We start from the raw sequence: 18767 nt of genomic DNA, 5'->3' as shown, positions 1-18767 counted from the left end.
CAGTCCAAATTTACTTCTACTGGTTAATCAACTTTACATATTTTGGGAAAATATTATTGATGCCTCTATAGCCTGTCATGACTTCATAAAAGAACTCATAAAATTGCAAATGCCATAAATACCAACACAATTATCCTGAACACCCATCCAGCTGATGTAACCTTTTATCCATGTCAGAATTAAAATGACCTCTAGAAGTAGCAATATAATTTATTGTAAAAATCATCCTTATTTAACTTGAATGAGGCTCACCAATCAATGTGACAAACTAGGCTGACTTACTATAGGCAAAGGCCTATTTTTTTCCTTCAAAAAGTGAGGATCATGATCCATCTAAAGCCCAACAAAAAGTAGCTCATCATCACGACTTGTAACAAGGTATAGTGAGAAAATAATAAAGCAGAAGCACTGTTGGGCATAGAACATTTATTTAAAACATTGATATGTTCCAGGACCTCTGTTGATGAACAACAACAGCATAGACATAATAGAAAGAATTAACACATTTAAGGGCATTCATAGTATTTGCAACTTTTAAGAGATATACATGCAATATTTCATATATTTCAGAAGGCATAAGCAAAATTGCTCACATCTTAGAAATGTGAAAATAAAATTCTAGTATATAAGCATTCAACAGTTCCCAAGAAAAAAAACAGGTTGTGTATTGCAATAAAAAGAGTCTAATGGAGTACATAATCATATTTAAAGCTATGATGGATCAATCTGGATTGGATAGGTTTGGTTCAATCTGATCCCAATCTTAGAAAATCCAGTAATCTAAGTAGACAAAAAGCAAATCCACATCCAACCCTATTGAGGTCTGAAGTTCCAATCTCAATTAAATCTAGTTGCTTCTAACATTTTTGAATATAAATATACTCTGTGTAATCTCAAAATAAATTATATAAAACCTGAGTAGAGATAGTATATTACAAATATAATTGGATCAGGTCATAAACAAATCAGATTAGATAGTCAAATTAGATAGTCAAATTAGATTCACTTGTGAGACATACTTTGCAAGATGGGCATGAAAATCAACCAGAGATGATACCACTGGGATCTACAAGATTTAGTCAGATTAGATTAACAGAATCATGATCACATGACAAAACTTCAAAAACTAAGAGTTATAAGAATAAAAATAATAGAACATATAAAATAAAATTCATGGCAACAAAATATTATATTTTAATTGCTTGCTTTACATTTATATTTAATTATTTATTGATGTATTTCTTTTAAAAAAGTGATAAAAAAAATATAAAAGATAAGAATTACATAAAAATGATAAATAAAAATTAATGGAGATCAATCCATTAAAAATAATTATTGCAAATTTATTGAAAAATAAATATTAACCAAATCACAAAAAGATACTATTATGACAAATAACTGTTGTATATTTCATATAAAAGACCTAAAACTTATCCACATCAACACACCCATGGGATTTACAATTAATTTGGAATCCCATGACGTCTGCCTTCTTTATGATAGTATCACTAGCCTTAGGCCCTACATTTTAATGGTATAACTGCAAGAGGAACCCAAATCTTAAAGATCTCACATTTGATGGAAGCTAGAAAAAGGAAGGCCTCATCCATCCTAGGTGACTTTGGTGCTTCATATAAGAGAAAAAGCAAGGTATGTAATTTCGAATAATATCGTCCGGTACGAGCAGTACGTGCCGGTCCGTCAGTTTACCGGTACACGGACCGCCCCTTACCGGACGGAACAAATGTATGTATATATATATATATATATATATATATATATATATATATATATATATATATATATATATATATTTTTTTTTTTTTTTTTTTTTTTTTTTTTTTTTTTTTTTTTTTTTTTTTTTAAGGCGACATCGCGTCGCCTTTTTCGACGACATCACCGAGGCGATGCGATGTCGCCTTTTATAATAATATTTATATATAAATATTTATAATCTTATTTATATATATATATATATAAACGATGCGACGTCGCCTTTTATAAATATATTATATATATATATATATATATATATATATATATATATATATATATATATATATATATATATATATATATATATATATATATAAAAGACGCGATGTCGCCTTTTTCGGCGACATCGCCAAGGCGACGCGACGTCGCCGTATATATATATATATATATATATAAAGGCGCTCGGGCGAGGCGAGGCGAGGCCCGAGCGCCTCGCTAATCTCCCAGGCGGCGCGCTTCAAACAGGCGCCGCCTGGGCGCTCGCCCGAGCCTAGGCGCTGGGCGCTTCGGGCGAGCGCCTAGGTTAACCAAGGCGACCGAACCAGGATTTTAGCTCTGGTTCGGTCCTGGTTCGGTCTCCGATGGTTAGTTGGTTCAATCGAACCAACTAAAACTGCTATAAGTGACAACCGAACCCTAACCCACGCCGCTGCCGCTCCCGATCCCGATCCCGCTGCTCGCCGCTGTCGCTGCTCGCAAATGCTGCCGCTGCCGTCGCTGCTCGCAAACACTGCCGCTGTCGCCGCTCGCGCCTCCCGCTGCTCGCCGCTCCTGCTCCTGCTCTCGCTCCCGCTGCTCGCCGTTGCCGCTGCCTCCTTACACTCCGCTGCAGCTGCCGCTTCCTCTTTTCTTAGTCAGCAGGCTCAGCACTCCCTTACACTTCTTTTCCTTCTGTTAACAGTATACAGTATATTGTTAACAGTATACTGTATACTGTTAATATTGTTAGGTTTATTTGAAATTATTAATTTTCAATACTATTAATAGATTTTCTTAATTTAATAGTATATTTTAATTTAAAATTTTAAATAATTATATTTATTAATTATATTATATATTTTTTATATTTTAACACCTTGCTTTGTTCGGGCAAGCGCCTGGGCAAGCGCCTAGCGCCTCGGGCGTTTTTGGACCTTGGCGTCTTTTGACGCATAGCGCTTTTTAAATCACTGTATATATATATATATATATATATATATATATATATATATATATATATATATATATATATATATATATACAAGGTGATGTCGTGTCGCCTCGACGATGTCACCCCGCATAGGAGAAGGAAAAGGCGATGTCTACGAGGCGATGCGACGTCGCCTTTTATAAAATATATATATATATATATATATATATATACCGAACGGAATACCGTTCTGTATACAGTTTCGTACCGTACCGAGCGAACGTCAAAACTCCGGTACAGTACGAAATTGCATACCTTAAGAAAAAGAGATGATAAATTTTAACCTTTGAAGGAATCTAAAGTTATTGTTCAAAGATAAACGTGGACACAGGCATCAAGAGTAATTTGACTAGTAACTATTATATCAAAAAAAAAATTTATGACAATTGTTAGGCCACCAATAATCTATGAATGTGAGTGTTGGGTGATTAACAAACAATATACTAAAAAAGAAGTTTGTGAATATGATGTGCGAATGTTAAGACTTTATGTGTGACATCAATAGCAAAGATTAAAAAAAAAATTTATTCTTGGACAATTAAATATAGCTTTAATAGAGAATAAAATAAGAGAGAATAGTTTAAGACTGTATGAATATATACTAACGAGGCCTATAGATGCAGTAGTTAGAAGAGACTAGATAATTAGTCGTAATGGTACGAGAAAGAGACCTAAGAAGACTCCACTAATAACCATAAATAAAAAGTAAAATGATCTTAGTATAATCAAGGATATTGCTTTTTATAAAGCTCAATATAATCAGTGGTTCCCTAATCAAACAAGGTTCGAACCAGAAAAGATTGGATTCTCATTCTCAAGAAACATTAAAGTCATCCAGACTGCAAATAAATCAGTAGTAGATCAACCACTCTCAAGTAATTTCCATCAATGTAATTTCCATCAATGTGAGCAACTGTAGGAAAGAAAGAAAGAACTCTAGCAAACTGGTGGCACTTGAATCTCAAAGGGAGATGAATCATAAAAGGTGGAGGATTTTCTTTTTCAGGGTTGGAATCTCAACTATTCTCGACCAGTGTAAACAGTAGAAAAGGAACAGAATGAAACAAGGAAAGAGGTAGAAAGTCTTGTTTGAAAGTACTCCAGCATGTTGTTAGCAATTCCTGTCGCAAGGGACGACGAGTCGCATGTGGTAGAGCTTTTTATTTCATGTAGCAATGCTTTTGCAGATGTTAGAAGCGTGTCTGCTTCTTATCATCTCTCAAAAGACAATAGGGAAACTGCTAGAGGCATTTTTTTCTAATCTACCAGTTATTTTTCCATCCTTCCCAAGTGTAGGAATGTCAGCAATAAATATAAACTTGAAATAGTAAAAACATGTATTGTTGCTAGTGGTTAGATAAAACATGCTTAAGCATTCTATTCTAAGGCACAGGTTTGAAGTTTTTGTTGGGAAGCAGTAAAACATGTGCTTTCCTTTCAATTGCTTTTTTTATGTTTAATCTTTCAATTGTAGACCTTTTTCCTTTTTTTCTTTTCATTGTCATAGATTGATTTTTAAATTTTCTTTGGTCATAAGACTTATTTTTCATATTTCAATTACTATCAAGATCCATGCACAATTTAAGGTCAGGTAGTACGTGCCTTGGGATGAAGAATGTCTGCAACAAACATAAGCTGTACTTACAGATTATCGTATCCCTGACAATTCCAACTGACACAAGAGCAGCTTTAGCAATGGTGATAAATTCTTGAATTGTTGTTGGGTTTTCAGATGAACAGCCAGGAGGTACCACAGGCAAAGGATCCTGATATGCTCATGAGATGTCAGGTTGCTAGGTACAAGCTTAGAAGAACACATAATGTAAATAAATATGCACCATGGAATGCTTAAACAAACAACCTGTTCCATTATTCCCCTATACATCATCATAAGGGCCCTCTTTCCGTAATTGCTGTCATAGTTGAAAGCACTCAATGATGGGCCAGCCCTGTGCATTAAGCATCAAAATGAACATGCAACAAGCACATAAAAGTGTTAACCTCTAAAATTAATTCCATCATGTTTGCGTAGATTTGAGTATTTGGTCAAGCACAAAAAGATCAATATAAACTCGGATCACCTGCGATCTCCTTGTGTTAGAGCTCCAAGAGACTCCAACCTCTTTGCAACAATTGACGCAAAACGCTTTTCACCACCAAGGGTGGTAAAAAGAAGCCTAAAAATGTCACAAGAAAAAATGAATCTTGTCTAGAATCATTTCTTTTCCAGATATGCTAAATGAAGTAAAATTTCATAACAAAACAACCATCAACAGAAAAGAGCCATCAGGTAGTTGTTTTGCCCATGTACCAATACCAAGTTGCAGAGATTTCACAATTTATAGTTCAATTAGGAGCATCAAAAATATGAAATATGAATTCACGTATTTTAATGAAACAAAAATGGGCATTGGTATACATGCGTCAGGTCAAAACACTTTAGGATCATGTAGTGAATCATAAAGCCTGTAAAGAGCAGAAACATAATCCTCTGCACATTGAGATGCAGACTATGAGAGTCAATTGCCTTTAAGTGCAAGACCTTCATAGAGAAATTCTATACTTGTAGTCCCATCACATGGAAATAAAAAAGGGCATACCCAGTGCATGAGGCTCCCATCACATGGAAATCCAACTCAAAAGAATATGCTGGAAGAATGCCTACAAGCTAACATTGACAGGGTAAGATCATCAAGGTCAGCCAATATATAGATAGTCCAATGATTGTAAGCTCTGGTAAGCAAGGTTCGCAATACCATATTGTACCGGCGTTTCGATGTTCGCTCGGTACAGTACGAAACGGTATACCGAGCGGTATACCGCTCGGTATATATATATTATATATATACATATAACTCGGCGACGTCGCCTCTCTCTTCTCGCAAGCAGGGCGACGTCGCTTCGGCGACGTCACCTCGTTTATATATATATATAAATTTATATATATATATAAAAGATTATATATATATATATTTATATATATTTATTTATTTAAAAGGCGACATCGCATCGCCTCGGCGACATCGCCTTTTCCTTCCCCACGCGGGGCGACATCGCCTCGTTTATTTAAATATATAAATATATAAATATAAATATATATATTATTATTATTATTATTATTTTTCGTTCCGTCCAGTAGCGGACGGTCCGCGTACCGGTATGCCATCGGACCGGTACGTACCGCCCGTACCAGACGGTATCATTCGGTATTGCCTACCTTGCTGGTAAGCATCAACTTGCTACAATACTATGAACTATTCCTGATAATATATTCTTTCCAGACCTTTTTCATATGCTTTACAACATGACCAATGGGTTATTGAGATTGTGTATCAGTTTTTTATTAATTATTTTCTTCAGAACTAGGGGTACATCATACCAATTTTCGCAATACTACTCGGTACAGTTTGGTATGGGCGGTATTCACTGATCCGACAGATTACCGGTATACAAACCAAAGTAAACTGGGAATTATGTCTTACAAGTTTGGTACAACCTGGTATGGTACTAGTACGGCCTACTATAGAGAAGTACAGGCTCTGCACAATTTGTTTTATTTTTTCAGCCTTTTTTTTAATTTGGTGTACCAGTTTGGCACCAGTATCAGTACACAAAACTGCAGACCTTGCATCATAGAGACACAAATTTAAACATAACTAACATTTGTATTTGTAGACATATAATACATAAAAGAAAATGCACATGCAGCACTAGAGACAGATAAATCATGCAAAGTAGTTTAACCTTGAAAAAACTCTCCACTTGCTGTCAGAAAAAAAACAAGAGGCAATGGTCTAAAAGATAAATTGAAGTAACTTTGATAGAAAGAAAAAATAGCAAAATGCATTGGCAAAGAAATAATGAAGAACAGCACCGATGCTGATCCTAAAATTAGTAATGAGAATAAAAAATATATTAAATAAATATTAAAGCTAAATTTTGGAAGCATAATCCTCAGATAATAAACTTCTAATTAACTTAATCACACATGAAACTATAGTTAGACAAAAGTATTATCTAAAGAGCTACAAGAAAATTAAGAAAATAAAATACATGCAAAAAGATTATATTAAACTCAAGGTTTGCAATTCGATCGAAACCAATGTACGGACCAATGGTCGGTACGGTACATACCGAGGCACCGATGGTATGCTAGGGCGTACCAACAATACACCCAAAAAACATCAAAAATAGCTCTACAAATATCTGAAAAATAAAAAAAATAGATTATGGTTTTTAAGATGGAAATAAATATAAATTTAGTGTGATTTTAGCAAAAATAATCTAAATTAAGAAAGAATAGTGGTACATATCTTCTTTGGGTTTTGAGTAGCTTTGTGGTACATTCGGAACCATTCTTTCATTAATATTGAATTATCTACAAAAAACTGATTTGAACTGTTAGATTTTTTTAAAATAATTTAAATTTTAATATTCAAATGAATTAAGTAATCGATTGATGAATATACCTGGTTCTATCAACAAAAAAAAGATAGGACACCACAGGTAGTGGATCGAGGTCCTCGATCCTTTGTATCTATATATCAATTTGATATGTTTGTCGAACTCAAACCTAAAATTGATCTCACTACATAATATACTGATATATCGTATGTCATTAGTGCATCAATATAGTGATAGTCGTAATTTGACCGCTGTTAATCACGTGTTCGAGGCGGCTCTGAGGCAAGTACGACTGTGGCATGTATTGTGCAGAGCATGGAGAATGTTAGAACTTCTCCTTACGCCATTGATCTGTTGTTCTGTATCATAAGATAGCCGTATTAATCCTTAGAGAAGCATGACGAACTATGATCGTACGGTTGTTGGCCATAAGATTCTCTATGATACAATGGCTATGAAAATGATAAGCTTCACTTTGTGTCTACGTGAAGTAGGCTCTACCGCATCTGCTCAAAATCATCCACTGCATTCCCCTTCCCCTTCCGTGTATAAACTTGACTAGTACCTCGTCGAGTTCCATGATCTGAATCTTGGGTGGCATGTGTAAAATACTGCTCCTCGATCCATGCACCACTCTCAAATTGTGTAAACGGGACCATCAAATCCCCGACGCCATCACGATCATCGGTTGAGGCACTACTATCCATGTCGCTGCCAAGTCTTCGGATTGAGCGGGTTGTTGAATCTGATTGAGGTGTTTCGTCACCTGACTTGATTCTTTCCAATGGTATGGTTGATGCTATTGCCTTCCCTTTTGCCTTTACCTTTGCACGTTGTGTCACGAACGATCGTTGCGCACCTGCAACATCTTCGTCGTTCGTCGCTTTTGTTTGCTTGTGCAGATGCTTGGCAACGTGTTTTGCCTCGGTTTTATGTGTTTTTGCTGAAAAATTGTGAGCAGGAACTGATTGCAGTGCTGCAGAGCGACCACTCACCATGACGAGCAAAATTGCCACAAATTGGCTCCGTTTTTTCATGCCATGGCTTGTTTTCTACCAGCTATAGTGCAGTGCAAAACATCACCCATCTCAACACCCTAGAAAACCCCACGTGGCACCTGGCAAGATAGACGTTTTGGGTAGCATTGGGTATTGATTGGATTTCACAAGTTCGCCATTAAGTCTACGGGAGCTTGTCATCGCGCACGACACCCGGTGTACAAACATTGGCGAACTTGCGACTATTCGTTTTGCCTCCTAAAGTTCTTGTTTTCTCCTTCCTCACTTTTCTCTCTTGCATACAGAGTGTTTGCCGAATTGTTTGTAAAGCTGTCCTCTTCGTACGATGTCAGGACTTGTCCGTTGCTCGCTTTTGATATAATCAATTTGCTCTTTGACAAATCCTACGGGACCTGAGTAAGGTTGTAAATAGGCTAACTCTTTGCAGACGAATAACACAAAGGCACCTCATGAATTACTGTAATCCCAACTAAGTCAATGACATTGGTGCAAGGGTGCTTCACGACATAGGCAACTTCAGCTGAGCTCACGACTTTGGCATAAGGGTGCATCACAACTTACGCAATTCCAACTAAGTCCGTGATATTGCCATAAGGATGCCTCACGACTTAAGCAATTTCAGCTAAGTTTGTGACATTGTGGTATCAGAGCGAGCAAGCAATTCAAGCAAATAGCGAAAAGTTTCACAATCTTTCCATAGCGAAGCATCGTGGCGAATCAGACAAGATGGGCCAAGCCGGACCATTGCCCCAAGCAACTGCAGGTGGGCTACAAGTACAACCTAGCTCTTCAGCTATTGGAGCCACTTAAGCGGAGCGTGACAGCGATCAACACGAATAAGAAGTTGGCAACTCTCCGCGAGTGGAGGAGACGCAATCTGGGAAAAGAAGTCATAATGAGAGGCTTACAACTATGGAAACCTACCTTGATGTTCTTGAAGCGAGTTTAATGGAACACTACCAACACCAACGAAGGCTTCTTAGGGCAAAAAACTCGCAAGAAAAAGCAGAATCTCGGATCGACAAAGTCGAGTCCCTAATCGATCGATTGACAAAAGACACCAAAGACTTCGTGCAACATCTACACGAAGTTGTGATGGAACTCTCACGTCAAGGGTTACATCGCTCACAAGGGCTCTTAATGCAGGAGGGACCAACACGGGCGTCGCATCGCCACAAAACCTAAGGGCACCTGAGCTGCATTGCTACGGGGTTGCCAAGAATGCGAAGGAGCTCGAGAATTTCCTGTTTGACATGGAACGATACTTTCTAACTACGAGGCCCGATTCCGAAGAAACTAAAGTTTCGATAGCAACCATGTATCTGAATGGAGATGCAAAACTTTGGTGGCGAACACGTTAGGAAAAGATCCAACAAGGTCGATGTCGAGTGGACATTTGGAAAGACTTAATGCGGGAGATGAGAACACAGTTCATACCCGAGAACACGGAGTTTGTCGCAAGAAGGAAGCTAAGACAACTCCGCCAAACTACTTCCATTCAGGACTACATAAAGCAATTTTCTGCATTGATGTTGAACATACAAGACATGTCCGAGAAGGTTAAGCTATTCTGCTTCCTCAATGGCCTGAAGCTGTGGGCACAACAGGAACTGCATCAAAGGAATATCACCGATGTGATCGAGGCAATTGCAATCGTTGAAAAGCTCACTAACTTTGTTTTCTTGGAGAAGAAACAATCTTCGAAAAATCGCCCACCCAAATATTCCCGAGAGGAGTCCGGGGACGAGCAAAAGAAAAGGAGTTCCCACAAAAGGCCAAGCTCAAAATGTAAGGCCCCAAAACCTAGCGAATGCTTCTTGTGCAGAGGACCGCACATGGTGACGAAATGCCCATAAAAGCAAGCACTCAAGGGCAAGGTCGTCGCCCTTAATTCGAGCAATTCGAAATCCAACAATGACGTTGAAGAGTCGCACGGACCCCGGATGTAAGCAATGCATTTGTTGAATGCGTTGTGGGGTCAAGTGGGGGAGACTAAGAAAATAAAGCCACAGCGAGACCACCATACCAAATGGTCCTTCCAGAGTTAGCAGAGCTCAGGAAATAGTTAGATGAACTACTAGGCGATGGTCTCATTCGTAGTTCTAAAGCATCATTCGAAGCTCCAATCCACTTCCAAAAGAAACAAGATGGGAGCCTCCGACTGTGCATCGACTATCGAGCCTTAAACAAGGTGATGGTGAAGAACAAGTATCCCATCCCGCTCATCACGGACCAATTCGACCAACTTAACAAAGCAAAGTATTTCCCTAAACTCGACCTTAGGTTGGGTTACTAGCAAATGCACATTACTGAAGGCGACTAAACGAAGATACAGAGTGTTCGAGTTCTTGGTAATGCCTTTCGACTTAACCAATGCTTGAGCCACATTTTGCACCCTCATAAACCAACTATTCAAGGAGTATTTGGACAAGTTTATCGTCGTCTACTTGGATGATATCGTCGTTTATAGCTAAATGCTCGAGGAGTATGTCGAGCACCTTCAAACAGTTATCAAGGTTCTCAGGGAGAGCACTTTGTTCGTGAAAAGGGAGAAGTACTACTTTGCTCATATAAAGATTTTGTTCTTGGGGCACCGAATTAGCAAAGGTTCCGTTTAGATGGACAAATCAAAGGTGCAAGCTGTGGCGAACTGGCAAACTCCAAAGAAGGTATTGGAGCTAAGATCCTTTCTTAGTTTCGCCAACTATCATCGACGCTTAATAGCTAGGTACTCAAAGCACGAACTCCACCGATGGAGTTGCTCAAAGAGTAGGCTTGGCGATGGTCAAACAAATATGAAGCGACATTCCAAGACCTAAAGGCTGCTGTATTGGAAGAACGAGTACTCAAAATTGTCAGACTATGGGAAGCCTTTCGAAGTCCATATAGATACTTTGGACTTCGCTATTGGGTGTACTTATGTAGGAGGGTCACCCGGTGGCCTACGAGAGCCGTAAGTTCAACGAGACTAAGCGACAGTATCCGATGCATGAGAAGGAGATGACAGTGGTGGTCCACTATCTACGAGTTTGGCGACGCTACCTTCTCGGAATGTGATCGGTGCTAAGGATTGACAACATCGCACAGAGTTACTTCTAAACTCGAAAGAAACTCTCCCAAAAGCAAGCACAGTGATAAGACTTCCTAGCTAAGTTTGATATAGCAATAGAGTACAAGCCCAGAAGAGCAAATGTCGTAGCCGATATAATGAGCCGAAAAGTGGAGTTAGTGAATGCCATGCAGTTGGAAGGCGAAGGCCAAGCAAGTCAACTGCACTCCAAGTTCCTTTCCAGGATCAGGGATGGATTGTACAATGATCCCTATGCAGCAACTCTGATGCAACTAATCAAAGGGGGTAAGGCACGATGATTTTAAGTCCAGAAGGCACTCATCAACACCAAAGGGAATAGGGTTTATGTTCCTCGAGCGAACAACTTAAGGTGTGAACTCTTGAGAGAGTGTCATGATTCCCTTTGGGCTACACATTCGAGTATTCACCGAACATTAGCTCTCGTGGAGAGGGCCTTTTATCGATCTAAAATGGGAACTGATGTGGAGAAATGTGTTCGAACGTGTCTTACTTGCTAACAAGATAAGATAGAGCAGCGGAAGTTAGTGGGACTTTTGGAGCCATTGCCCGTAGTAAAAAGACCGTGGGGGAGCATTTCCTTGAACTTCATATCAAGCTTGTCGATAGCAAGGGGACTCGAATCGATACTCATGATAATCGATCGTTTTTCAAAGTATGCAATATTCATTATTACATCCTCATAGTGCTCAACAACAGAGGTAGCCAAGTTGATGATAAAGAATGTGGAAAGTATTGGGGAGTCCTGCACAATATCATCAATGATCAAGATGCACGGTTCTTGGGACAATTCTGGACCGAGTTATTCAAATTGCTGGGGTCTAAGTTATACTTCTCTGCAAGCCTCCACCCTTAAATGTATGGTCAAACTAAAAGACTAAATTCACTCGAGCAATATCTTTGGCACTACGTGAGTGCCAACAAACAAGGTGCTCGGTGAAGCTGTTCGACATAGACCAATTCTCCTACAACTTATAGCGAAGCTTTGCATATAACAAGAGCCCCGTCAAGATCATTACAGGATAGCAGCCATCGACTCCTCACACCTTGACGATCGATTACACCGAAAGTAGTCTGTCAGCATATCACTTTACAAAGGAATAGCATCGAAATGCAGATATTGTACGGGCTTAATTGGAGAAGGCGACCAAATGAGCAGACTTGGGAAGGCAACCATAGGAGTTTAAAGTTGGTGAAGCTCCGACCAGCATCACTTTAGTTCTTTAGGCATAAAGTGCACAAGGTATTAGTGAGCAAGTACGAAGGACCCTTCCCAATTATCAACAGGGTAAGCAATGGCTCCTACAAGTTCCAACTGTCAGTGTGGCTCAAAATTCAGTCTTCCACACAAGCAACCTGAAAGCCTACCACTCAGACCCATAGGATGCTTCCCGAAATGTTCCAACTCGGCTACTCCCCACTAAAGCCTCCTACGAGAAGCGAGTTAAAACCATTTTAGCGAATCGCAAGACAAAGCTACCCATCAGAGCATACTAGACCGAATACTTAGTGAAGAGGCACAGTGATTTAAAAAGGCGCTCAGGCGAGGTGAGGCGAGACCCGAGCGCCTCGCTTCATTTCCAGGCGGCGCGCTTCAAAGAGGCACCGCCTGGGCGCTTGCCCAAGCCCAGGCGCCGGGCGCTTCGGGCGAGCGCCTGGGTTAAACCAGGCGACCTGAACCAACTAAAGCACCGATATCAGCGTGACTTCCCCAACCCTAACCCTGCTTGTCGTTCACGCTACTGTCGCTGCTCTCCACTCTCGCTACTACCGCTGCCGCTCCCACTATCGCTACTCCCACTGCCGCTGCTACCGTTGCCACTGTCTCCGCTCGCCACTTCCGTTCCCGCTCCCGCTCCCGCTGCTCGCTACTGCCGATGCCACTGTCGCCGCTTGCCGCTCCCGCTATCGCTGCTACCGCTGCCACTGTCGTCGCTCACAGCTACCGCTCCCGCTCTTCTTAGTCAACACCTTGGGTCTTCCGACTCTTCCCTTACACTCTTCTCCTCTTTTGATAGTATACTATTAACTGTATACTAGTAATAGTATTTATATTTATTAGATTAATTTAATAGCATATTTTTATTTAAAAATTTAAATAATTATATTTATTAATTATATTATATATTTTTATAATTTAGCACCTCACTTCGCTCGGGCGAGCGCCTAGCGCCTCGAGCGTTTTTGGACCTTGCCGCCTTTTGGCACATAGCGCTTTTTAAATCACTGAAGTGGCGAAAGCTTCCCCAAACAAAAGCCAATTACGAGCCTAAAGATTCCCTACAACATGAAGAAGCAGTACTCGGTACACTCAGGTGTACCGCTCGGTATACCGTACCGTACCGGTACCGAGCCCAGGTCGAAATACCGGTACGGTACGGTATTGCGAACCTTGCGGATAACGCAAAGGCACCTCATGACTTAGGCAATCCCAACTAAGTCTGTGACATTAATACAGGGGTACTTCACGACTTAGGCAACCCCAACCAAATCAGTGACTTTGGCACAAGGGTGCCTCACGAGTTAGGCAATTCCAACTAAATCCGTGATATTGCCACAAGGGTGCCTTACAACTTAAACAATTCCAACTAAGTTCATGACAGTTGGGCGGACGACTGTGACGGTTGGGTATTTCTAATTCCTCGAGTAATCTAACTTTATGTTGTCAGGCTCCTTCAGCCATGTTCTAACCAAGGGGATCTTCCTCTTAATCCTCCCAAATTTGATCCAATCCACAAATCATAGCTTTGTTGAGTTTAGGAGAGTGAAAATTTAAGAATGAGAGAGAGATATAAGTAAGAATAAGCTTGAGAGAGTTGAAGAGATTGAGAGAGTGATATGAGTTAAAAGAGGAGGGATCTCAGCCCTTTCTTATGGTTCAAACGATCAATTTGACCATTTGAAATAGCTCGATCTCAACCCTTGATTGGTAATGGTCAAAATCCAACCGTTACCAACTGGTATAGATCCTATATCGCTTGATATGGAGTCGGGTTATGGTACAACCCAGTAGAAGACGGTCCGCATACCGTCCCCTAAAAACTTTCTCTTCGACATGGGATGGATACATATGTATAACGTTGAATAGTGCAATGGGTTCAGCACATTACTAGGCCTTGTGAGGCACAACGATACTACGAAGAGCTACATTGGCGAAGGGTCACGATCTAACAAGTGCGTTCATGATAGCAAAATAACGCACAATTTGTTTAACAAGAAAGAGTAGTCTAAGGAAACGATGGTCTTTGAAACTTCTTGAAGAAGTATGCAAAGAGAAAAGTAACACCAATGGGACAATTATCCAAGGGAGACAAATCCTGATTCTCTAGTGGGCATGTGCAATGGACCGCACATATTAAGAGAAATACCTCAAGTCGAAAGCCCCATAAAGCTCAAAGGACCAAGCAAGCAATGAGGAGCCACCGTAAGATCTTGCATAAGTTGAAAGGGATTATTGGTTGATAACCCCATTATCATACCCCAAACCACACTAAGTAGGAGCAACCCATGGCTTTTTTCATGCCCAAATTGGTAAATTGATTGGTATGTACCTTTCCGAGCGAATTAGCAACCATGGTCATGATATTGATGCCTAGGTGGTAAACATTGGTTATATTTATACAAAATTCCAAATCTTGTCCATTCCAACCAACACAGACCAATATTTAATGATCCAACCAAGTATTAATATTGAAACATATCTCATTATCAATACAAAAACATCAGATTTTATTTTATTTTATTTTATGTTATCAAGAGATACAGATCAATATACCGCCTAATATATTGGATTAATGGTATCAGATAGAGATTTAAATCCTTGCTATTACAAAATGCATTAGAGTTAGGATGAACCAACAACCAAGTGGTGGCTGTAAGTTTATGAGCAACGATCAAGAAACAAAGGCAACAATGATAAAGTATCAGAGTCTATAAGATAATCATAAAAGTAATGACAGGCATGTCTTTAGAAGTACATATAATAGTAACGACAGCAATGTCTTTAGAAGTACATATAATGCATTGTTTTTCTTTGATTTTCCCTTTCTTTTTTGTTTCCTCCCACTGGGAAGCCTATCTCGAGATGCCTGTACCAAACAATGCTGACAAGATAAAGTGAATATGCATTAAGCAAAGTGCGGTATATGCTTAAGGACTATGATGTAGCAATCCAATTTTAAGATACTTATGGTAGGTTTATAAATAAAGATGCGCTTTTGATAAAACACAATAATATCTTGTATGGATGATGCACTCATTCATGGCCAATGGATTGACAACCCATCACAAGAGGGCCTAACTAGCCTTTATGAGGTCCGACCAAATTGGGTACCCTATATCGGGCAATACATGGTCTGTCCAAGGCGGCATGATCGAAACTCGACTGTTACCGACCTGTCCTGGTCGGCAATAGTTGGATTTCGACCGATACTAATAGATGGTTGAGATTTGATCCATTCCAACGGTCAATTTAACCATTAGAACCAATTTAAAGGATCTTTAAACCCTTTCCACCCCCCTCTTTCAACCCTTTCTACTCTCTTTCACTCATCAACTCTCTTAAACTTATCGTAGACACAGAGCGGAGCTCGTCGTATTCCCAACCATCGTATTATATAGGATTTTACTACCAACAATAGTATGATGATAGTTGATCATTCTTTTCCGAGGCTGGTCGGTCTTATGATACGGAGCAACAGGTCAGTAGCGAAAGTAGAAGTTTCGACGTTTTCCAACCTCCACACTAATACATACCACAATCATACTTGCCTCAAGAACCGCCTCGGACAAGTGTGATTCACGATAATCAAGCTACAACCATCACCACATTGATCTATTTATAGCATACAGTATATCCATGTACTATATTGTGGGAGCAATTTTAAGATTTGGTCCAACGAATATATCATATTAATATATAAATACATAGGATCGAGGACCTTGATCCATCGTTCGTGAAGTCTCATCGTTCTTTTTGGTGGTAGAACTAGGTATATCCATCGATCAATTCATTTATTACTTGATTCATTTGAATCTTAAAGTTTAACTCATAATCTAATTCAAGTCATATCTTTGTAGATAATTCAATATCAACGAAAGGATGGTTCAGAAAGTAACACAACGTTGCACCTCAAAGCCTGAAAAAGGTGTGCCGCTATTTCTTCCTAATTTAGATGATTTTAGATGAAATTATACTAAACTTACATTTAGTTCCAAATAAAAAAACCTAATCTAAGTTTTTTTTCTATTTTTCAGATTTTTTCGAGGTTTTCTGGGCTTTTTTCTATGCCATCAACACACCCCACCATACCAACACTCGACACGCTAATACAAGGCAGCACATGTCGTGCCGTCGGCCAACCAGCACACCCTAAGTAGAACTAAGACTGAATATATGACTAAGACAGAATATATGAGATGCAATTGAAGATAAAGCTCACAGAAATGCTTCTTATTTTCAATGAGATGAGTTTCTTGAGCTTGTACAATAAACCAAACTTGATCGAATAAATTTAAAAACATGGACTAGCAATTGTTACATATTTGAAATGTAATGCAACTATACTTGCAAGCTACTTAAATGTAATGCAATTCTGCTTGCAAACTATTCAATTTTGTTAATGTGAATTGTTTATACATTGTTCAATCACTCATAGAGCTACAGTATGATCGAGTGTCAAGCATTTTCACAAAACTGAAGGTCCTTATTTGGAGGAAAGAGTAGTCGAAAACTTTCATTCTAGGTGTCATGGCTGGTGTTTATTTAGGTGTCTTGACACAAAGACGTTAGCCTCGACAACAATTTGGAACCCAAAAGGTTCTTGTAAGCACTGCCATGGTAGAAAAAGAAAATGATTGATGCCTAATCTTAGGCACGAAGCACATCGACCTTGCTGAAGAAATAAACCAAAAAAAAAATTGACTGACCAGAATTCTACTTTAATAAATTTAGCAATCATATAAAGGTTACCTATATTGTGGTGCCGAAGCTTGATTAGAGCGATGAGTTCTACCAAACTGTTGAATTGCACGGTCAGCACTCCAGGGAAGCTCAAGAGTGATGTGGACCCGCCTTTTCTGGCATGTGCGTATACATGTAATACTTAGAAATGAGAAATTCGAGAAATATTTGCACAAGAGAGAGCATCCAAAGTTTCCCAGTTCAGATACCTGATTTAGTACCCTCCTATCAGCTTGCAAGGATACACCTGCAGATCCTGCTTCAGATATTATAGCAACCAATTTTTTGCCATCCATAAACAATTGTTTTTCATGCATATTAACCATTTCCATGGCAACTTCCTTCCTACAAAAGCAAGTATGGAAAGAGTCCGAAAGAAAATAGATAATCAAAAAAATACATGGCAAGCAAACTCATTCTTACGTGCTCCTTGCTTGATAAATAACACCTTTTCCACCAGAAGTCCTGATAAGCATACCTCGTCTGCCAGTCATTTCTGCAACATTTTCTGGTCCTCCCAGCTACAAAAGGCTTAGTAGTTCATAAACTGACTCATTACCTTTAAGAAAACTTAAAATTTGAACAAAATAAGACATACTTGATTATGACATCAAGACTGCAAACTGTCCACATGAAAATATTGCAAGATATCAACAAATACGGTAGATAACTTCACTTTGAACCCTCTACTTTCATGATCTTACAGTTTAAACCTCATATTATACGAAATTATATTCAGACCCTAAATTTACCAGCCAAACTACAAGTTAACCTTTTTCTTTAATACATGACTGGTGGAGGCTGGATACAATACCATATTCTTGCATTGAACTGTTCAGGACTTTATCAGCAAACTAGCCATCACATCCAAAAAATTTAATAAAAGGAAGATTCCATTACAATACCTCTTATTAAGAATCAACACCTTCGATCCTTGCTTTTAATACTTTTCACAGAGACATAGTTAACTCCCGGGTTGGTAAAAACAAGGCAATGAAATAATACCTCCAAGTTTTCTTTTCAGTTCATAGCCCTGGATCAAGTAAGTCATCCAGTCTAGCAACAAATTCAGTCAGTTTTATATCGATAGTTAACCGACTCAACCCAAGTTCCCCTTAGCAATGCTATGCCATAAATCCATCTTCTCCAACCTCCAACCCATAATGAGCCCTAATGGAATAACATCTGAGTACAGTAGCAGAGGTTCTAGCTCAAGTGGAGAAAGCTCTATCTTGGCTTCATGGTGGTTGCAAGTAACATCAGGTATTCAGCTGTTTCTGCCCAGAGTATGGCCCAAGTTAACTTTCCCATTTCCACACAGCATTTAAG

At 39.2% G+C, this 18767-nt stretch overlaps 1 protein-coding gene across 4 annotated transcripts in view; it reads right to left on the bottom strand.

Moving 5' to 3' along the window:
• LOC103994866 (protein FORGETTER 1) overlaps positions 1–18767 on the bottom strand; it is a 102110-nt gene that overhangs the window by 32095 nt on the left and 51248 nt on the right. For all 4 annotated transcript variants that reach the window (XM_009415314.3, XM_009415315.3, XM_065164257.1 and 1 more), the window contains exons 18-23: positions 17862–17959; positions 17648–17783; positions 17448–17554; positions 5047–5142; positions 4827–4914; positions 4611–4731 (exon numbers count right to left, since the gene is read on the bottom strand). In XM_009415314.3, coding sequence (XP_009413589.1) covers positions 4611–4731; positions 4827–4914; positions 5047–5142; positions 17448–17554; positions 17648–17783; positions 17862–17959 — 646 coding nt within the window. The remainder of the gene's footprint in view (positions 1–4610; positions 4732–4826; positions 4915–5046; positions 5143–17447; positions 17555–17647; positions 17784–17861; positions 17960–18767) is intronic.

The sequence above is a fragment of the Musa acuminata genome, chromosome BXJ3-8 (assembly GCF_036884655.1).
Source record: "Musa acuminata AAA Group cultivar baxijiao chromosome BXJ3-8, Cavendish_Baxijiao_AAA, whole genome shotgun sequence".
Lineage (NCBI taxonomy): Eukaryota > Viridiplantae > Streptophyta > Magnoliopsida > Zingiberales > Musaceae > Musa > Musa acuminata.
Note: the sequence above shows the minus strand (reverse complement) of the source record. Positions and strands in the feature narration are given on the sequence as shown.